The following is a 7312-nucleotide window of genomic DNA, read 5'->3' as shown; positions in this document are numbered from 1 at the left end:
CCGACCGCTGGGGGAAAAAGCAAACCCGTGAGCCCAGAAAATGGCCCAGAGCTTCTTTTGGAAGGGTACCAGGTGGGGGCGTGGCGTGGGCGGGTCCTGATGGCGCTGGGGCGGGGCTCTGGAGGCGGGGCCCTGGAGGCGGGGCTCTGGAGGCGGGGCGCGGGGGAGGCGTCCCGTAGCTCCTCCCGCGCGCGGCCCCTGGAGTCCCCGAGGCGCGCGGCCAGCCCCGCTCCGGCCCGCCTCACGCCGTGCAGCCGGGCGCCCTAGCGAGCGCGGGCCCGGCGCCGGGCCCGGGCAGACGGCGGGGGGCGTCTCCACGGAGACTCTCTCTGAGGCCCCTGAGCGGCGAGAGCGAAGGCGAGGCTAAGTGGGGCCGAAATCATGAACCGGAGTTTTCATAAGTCTCAGACCCTACGCTTCTACGACTGCAGCGCAGTGGAAGTCAAGAGCAAGGTAAGCGCTCGAGGCCCACCGTGGCGGTCTGCACTCGCTCCCGTGGCAAATGAATGGGGCACCCCGCGGAGGGAAACTGGAGCGGTGTGGGAGGCGACCCGAGTCGACAACTTTGGAGCTTAGGCGCTGCATGCCTCTGCGCAGGGTTGGTGGGATGTGCTCCGGGACCTCAGCGATCCTCCCTACTCCCTATGCGAACACAAAGCCCGGCGGCGGAGGGCCATGGGACAGTCAGTGTAGGCTCTGAACCAGCTCCACGAGAGCTGCTCTTTTGTTCCACGAACTAGAGTCGACCCCGGCGCGCCACACGTTGGAGGGGAGGGCTGTGTTTCCGGGGCGATCTTGGAGCTGAAGACTGCTGGGATTCGGGTCGTGGAGGGGTCTTTGGGGGGCCAGAATCAGGAGGGGGGCCTGGCTGCGCCGCCTATTTGGCCTTAAGGAGCAGACTGGCGGTTGGCTCCCAAATCTGGGCCCTGGCCCAACCTCCTGTTTGGCGATGGGTACCAGACCGGGAGTCCCAGGCGCCCTTCCTTTACCTCAAGACCCAGAACCCTTGATCGTTCCCCTGGCCCAAGTTCAATCTTCTTCGACCCATCCTTGAGCACCCTTCCTACCTAGACATCTTTCCCAGATGTCCCCCCGCCCCCAGCTTAGATTCCCCCGGGTTCTTAGGGTGCAAGGACCAGTAAAACTCCCGTTTGGGCGAGCCGCCCCTAGACCAGACTACAATCCGCTACGGGGGCGCGCCCAGGGCGCAGACTCAGACCCCCTGGGCGCGCCCAGGCCCCTCCCGCTGCTTGTGCCTAGGCAGAGCGTGCCCGAACTTGCGAGTAGCCCTGTCTGGATAATTGGCTAATAGGATCTGGCGCATCTCCTCTCTGCGGAGGCAGCTCCTTCGCTGCAAAAGCTTTGGTCTTGGGAAGGTCTACAATGTGGACCCCGCGGGATGGAGAAGGAACTACTGTTGCTGAGGGCCAGGTGGGAGAAGTCCCTGGAGCCTTTTACTGACTAGGAGATGAGTAGCCTTGTTTCTTGTGGTATTCTGGGTGAAGAAGGGAGAGGTGCCGGAATGGTCCAGGTCCCCATGTGTGAGTTCCCCCCAGTGCTTCTTCTTATGGGCCTAAGGCCTGGGTCAGGTGATGCTTTCACTAGACTACTGACCAGCCGCCGAAGAGTTCTTTGGCGTAAGATTTTTCAGGGTCTCTGTAGAGTCCTGAGGATGGGCAGTCCCCCAGTAACAGGATTGCGGACCCATGGTGGAGACATATGGGGAATCTCTTACATATTATAACAAGACCTGCTACCCTGTTGCCAGGCGGTAATCCTAGGACTTTCCCATCCCCTCGGTTGTCCAAGAGTGCTCCCAAATCCCAAAATCTTGCAGCCCTGAAGTTGGGGCCATCAACAGCAGCCAGAGGTTGGAAGGGTTGCCTGAACGGCCCTGAAATAGGGCAGCCCCTTCATTCGTCTATACTGTTTGGAAATGGTGGTGCATTCACCGTGAGAAGGAACACAGAAGCCTATGGTCACTGTGCTCAGCTCCCTATAATGTTAACCTCTTGTGTGAATAGCAGGGAGCTCAGTAGGGCGCCATGTGCACACTGGTGCGCGTGCACAGGTGTGTAACACTCTTGTGAGCGTCAACACGGTGAAGGTAAACCGACACCCATCACCAGGACTCTTCCTGAGTGCTGAGTGTGAACTGAGTACCACTCAGTACTGGCGCTCAGTAGCTGTGTGTGGCGCTGTACGATACCAGACTCAAAACGAGGCCATGGGGCAGATCTGAAGGAAGTGCCCTCGCCAGGCCTTATCCTGCATTTCTGGGCTGTGGTCCATGCAGGCTTGGGGGAGAATAGGCCACCTACCTTTGTTTCCTGGCACGTTCACCCAGCTACCTCCTCCAGCTCTGTTCAGTGGGGAAATGCCACTCTGGGTCCCTGAGGCTTCAAGCTCAGATGCTATTTTGAGTGGAGACTTACGGAGGGGGGGGGACCCACACTGACCTAGACAGCGCTGGGATGGCTGTCACACACTCCCCACCCCACAGCATGCCACCCTCACTGCCTGTCCAGAATGTCCCATGTGCCTCTTCCTTCCTCACGCCCTCCTGCTCTCGTCTCACTCTGTAGTTGATATGTGTTACCGTGGAGTCCATCTCTTCAGGGCAAGGGTTTTTGTCACCGTGCCGGAGGCAGAACTTGCTATCAGCGAGGACTTCACGCAACTCGAGTGTAGAACCCGAGGGTAGTGGTCTTGCTTAGGAAACGGCAGCTGGGCCGCTCAGTGCGCCCAGGTTTTGTCTTCTCTACGTTTGGGGATTTGAGGCAAGGTGTTCAGAGGAGGCGCTCACCTCCTGAGGTGAGATGAAGCGGTGAGGGTGAAGACGTGCTGGGAACTTCAGCACACCCACTGTCATCAGCATCCAGCCAAAAGTCAGGGTCTCAGCACTGAAAGTGCCTGGCCTGAAGGCAGCCAGCCGTGAGACCTCTCAGGACTGCCATCATTAGTCATCTGCCACACCGACCACTTCCTGGCTGCACCAGGTGTGTATGCAGACAGCACAGGTCCTTGGCCTGGTGGCTGCTGCCCGGTCCAGATTCCCTTACGATTCCCTAAAATAAAATCATTAACTCTGGCTCCTCATCTGCTCCTCTGCAGAGCCCTGTGCACTTTCCATTTCCTGTTTCCGCCCGCCCTCCTCGCTCCGCTGTGACTTTTGCCTCTCCATCCTGCAGCCAGAAGCGGCAAGAGACTGAACATTTGTAGGGGAGAGTGTTTGGGGCTGAAGGAAGAAGGGCAGATGTGTAGGCCGCTCTGAAGGATGGCAAGAAGGCCAAGAAGGCCACTGCTGTCAGCCATGGGGGTGGTTCAGCGGATACAGCTCCCATCCATCCCGTCCTCAGCGAAGCCTTTCGCCTCCTTGATATGACCAGCCCTGCCTTCTGCTTATAGAATGTGAAAGGAGCCCCAGGTCCTCCCACCTCAGCAGCATCCCAGCTCCAGAACTAAATGAATTAATGATTCCAGGTTCCTGTCCATCCACAGCTGGTTTGGCCTGTGCCCTTACCCAAGAGTCTGTGCTTTTCCCCACCTGAGAGCCTTTTCTAGACTGTTCCCCCCCCCACTTCTGCAACCGTTCTGACGGTTCCCACATGAAACCTGGCTCACTCTGCCTTTCTGACCCCCTTTCTACTCATTTTTAAAGGATCCGTCCCGAGGCCCACCTTGTGTTGTCCGAGACTGAAGGTTTCCTCCTTCTTGTTTGTGTCTCCCTAAAGAAACCTGAGGCTGGCAGAGGGTGGCTCTGTCCCGGATAAACTTCTCACAACTGCTGCCTCATGTTTTTGGATGGCATGTGCTCACGGGCAAACGTCACGTCGCTGCTTCTAGAGCGAGGATCGCGAAGACGTGACGTGCAGTCTCCTTTCAATCTGCCAACATGTGACAAGTGTTTCTTCATGCCTTTAATAATTTTACAGAACTTTTTAAAAAATGGCTACGTAGTATTACATCTACCGTCCTGATCATAATTAATATAACCAATATCTTGTTGGAATTTCTGCCTGGTTTTCCCCCCATATTAAACTGTGCCGTGAACCGTATTGAAGTATTTATTATAAAGCTTACATGGAATAAAAAACATACGGCAAATGAAAGTTATTGGTTGTATTAAACAAATACGGGGCTCTGTGTACTTCAAAATACTTGGGATAAAGACATGCACATTTTTAAGGCCTCAATTACATAATTAGCAAATGTTTGGGCTGGTGAGATGGCTCAGTGGTAAAGGCAGTTGCCAAGCAAGCCTGGCCTCCTGAGTTCGATCCCTGGAATCCACATATAAGTGGACGGAGAGAACTGACTGCCCACACACTCCATAGCATGCACACCACGGCATACACACACACACACACACACACACACACACACACACACACACACACACACACACACGGTCAGACACATGCAATAGCTTTTTTAAAATGTTCCGAGAAACCGCTTCGGGTATTTCATATATGCTGTTTGGTATCCATCCCCTACCCTGCTCCTTTCTCTACTGGTTTAATTTGTCTGTTTCTTGAGTTGTCCATGAGCTGGGACTACCAGGGCCATGTGCTGTCTGTCCATCTCTTTTTAGCTTCCCGGTTTCATCCTTAATCCTCCTCCCCGTTCTCCTTGTGTTGGCTCTTGGGAGCCTCATGTCTACGGTGTGTCCCACCAGAGCAGGTGAGACTGATCTTCCAGGTTCTGAGTGGAATTAGTATCCTTTCCCTAGTATAGCCTAGCTCAGACGTTAACCTGGGCCTCCTGGGAGGGCATGTGTGTGAGTAGCACCTAGATGGCCTGGCTGGTCATGTCGGGCTGGCACAGCTGTGCTGTGGACAGCTGGGCACACAGTGTCTTCTGTCAGCCTGTCTCCTCTGATCCCCGAGATCTTATCTCTGGCTGAGTGTGTTGGCTGCCGAGGACCTGTAGGGACCCGCCCTTCTATCTGGCATGAGACATGGGGTGGGATGGCAGCTGGGCCAGGCCTCCCTGTTGGATGGCGGAGCCTTGCCTCCTGTGGGCCAGTTGAGAACTGCCTGGACACGGCTTGACTCACCTGTGTGTCAGCTACACCCTGTTAAGACTCTGCTTCGTCGTATCTCTGCGCATATGTGTTTCAACAGGTTCTGGGGCTCGATTGGAGAAGCTGCGTTTAGCCGAAGTTCTTGACAGGGACCCAGGCAGTGGGATGTTAGTTTGGGGAACATGGATGATGTCACTGCCCCCAGAAGGTTTGCCACCTTTTCTGGGTATGTGGTCAGGAGCTACTATATCTCCGGAGCTAAGGGGGTGGGGGAACTATAGGCTGGGACCTGGGGCATTCCAGAGACTGGGCTGGGGTTCTCCCAAGTTTAGAGAAAGGAATTGTGAGTCGGAATCTTTAAAGGTCTCAGAAGCTCTCGAGTCTGTGAACTGTGTCTGGATTGACAGAGGAGAGGTGTGCCTTGGCTTAAAAGGGTCTTCTGGTCCTTTAGGGACAACATGAAGGGAGCACGAGGTGACAGCAGCAGAACACACAGGCAGATGTACCCAGCTGGCTGTCTATGTGCAAATGCACATGTGTACTGACCCCTTACTTCCTGTTGGGTATAAATCCTGGCCCCAGAGTGTGGGTGTTAGACTCCTTTCTAGCCCCTCAACTCCTTCCCAGCATGCTCTTGCTCTAAAGCTATACTGGACACACAGGATGGGGTGCTGCCCTCTGTGTAAAGGGACCCATTCTAAAGCAGTTAACACTTAACATCCTCAGTGCATGTGTGAAATGTGTGCCAGGCATGGTTCCCAGTACACTGAAGCCGCAAGAAAGAATTCATCAGTCTACATCGTAACCTATAAAACGGGGTTTCCTGCCACTTCCATGATGTGTAAGGGGACATTGAACCCCTGGGAATGTCTCTGCCCTATCTAGGGTCTCATGAGTTCTGGAACCCAATCAGTGTCGTAATAGCTTATGGCCCTAGTGGTATGCTGGCTGGTTCTGTGTGTGAACTTGACACAAGCTGGAGTTATCACAGAGGAAGGGGCCTCCCTTGAGGAAATGCCTCCATGAGACCCAGCTGTAAGGCATTTTCTCAATTAGTGGTCAAGGGTGGGAGGACCCAGCCCATGGTGGGTGGTGCCATCCCTGGGCTGGTGGTCCTGGGTTCTATAAGAGAGCAAGCTGAGCAAGCCAGGGGAAGCAATCCAGTAAGACACATCCTGACTTCCTTTGGTGATGAACAGAAATGTGGAAGTGTAAGCTGAATAAACCCTTTCCTCAAGTTGCTTCTTGGTCCTGATGTTTGTGAAGGAATAGAAACCCTGACTAAGACAAGTGGGGAAGGCTCCTGGCTCTCCTTAGGGACTGTCAAGTCATGGAATCCAGGCCAGGTCACAGATACCACATCCTGGTGTCCCCAGTTAGCATTCGAGACCCTACCTCTGGGTCTCCCTGGGTCTCTAGGTCTGGAGCTCATGGAAGCAACTGAGACCATGATTTTAAGATGTTCTCTTTTCCTTGCATTGTATCGATGCATATTCTCAGGGAAACCCTCTATTCCATAGATGGTTATAAAATGCAGATCCTGCCCGCCACTCAGTCATTTGATCGTGGGGTTTTGTTCTTTTTACCCAGCAACTACTATGTGTCAAGTGCGGAGCCCATGTTGGGGTACAAAGACAAGAAAGCAGCCACTGTGTCCGCTATTTTCAGCAGAGGGCAGGTTTGGAAGAGGTGACACGGGTGTGTGTATGGGGCAGGGACGGTCCTTCATCCTATCATTTGAAGCATTACCAGTCCCCGACCTGGCATTTATGGGAAGCTGGAGGTCAACAGCCCAGCTATCTTATCAGACTGCAGGGTCGGTCGCCATGCCTGTCCTCTGGGGATGCCCCAAATACCCTCCTTTGTTCTTTGCAACTCCGGGGGGTTCTCTGTACCAGTTCCCAGGTTGTAACTTCTAGAGGATGCAACAGCTGCCTGTTGGGCTCTGGTCTTTTCCTTGTTTGGAGTTCTTTAGCCCTCTTATCACATGCACATCAAGTTGAACATTCTAGAAGACAAGCCCAGAAAGTTACTGGCATTTCTCAGTCATGATTCAGCGCTAACCTGTGAGGTTTTGCACACGGTGCATATCCAGTAAGTGCTCACGAACCGAGATGGGAAGCCAGAGGATTTTCCGTACAGCGACGACTTCAACCATCGTCCGCAGCGCTACGTTAGAAAATACCTACTTTCCAAAAGCGGCAAATACGTGATTCACAGCCATCTTTCTGCCAAGAGCAGCTCTCCTATGCCTGGGGAGAAAACTCATGCTAATTCTATGGGACA

At 54.2% G+C, this 7312-nt stretch overlaps 1 protein-coding gene across 1 annotated transcript in view; it reads left to right on the top strand.

Annotated features, from left to right (window-relative positions):
- The first annotated feature begins 246 nt into the window (after positions 1-246).
- Positions 247-7312, top strand: part of Pard6g (par-6 family cell polarity regulator gamma) — a 69267-nt gene continuing 62201 nt past the window's right edge. The window contains exon 1 of the mRNA XM_032885341.1: positions 247-453. Within this exon, the coding sequence (XP_032741232.1) occupies positions 382-453 (72 nt within the window). The 5' untranslated portion in view covers positions 247-381. The remainder of the gene's footprint in view (positions 454-7312) is intronic.

The sequence above is a fragment of the Rattus rattus genome, chromosome 15 (genome assembly GCF_011064425.1).
Source record: "Rattus rattus isolate New Zealand chromosome 15, Rrattus_CSIRO_v1, whole genome shotgun sequence".
NCBI lineage: Eukaryota > Metazoa > Chordata > Mammalia > Rodentia > Muridae > Rattus > Rattus rattus.
This window is presented reverse-complemented; position numbering and strand designations above follow the sequence as displayed.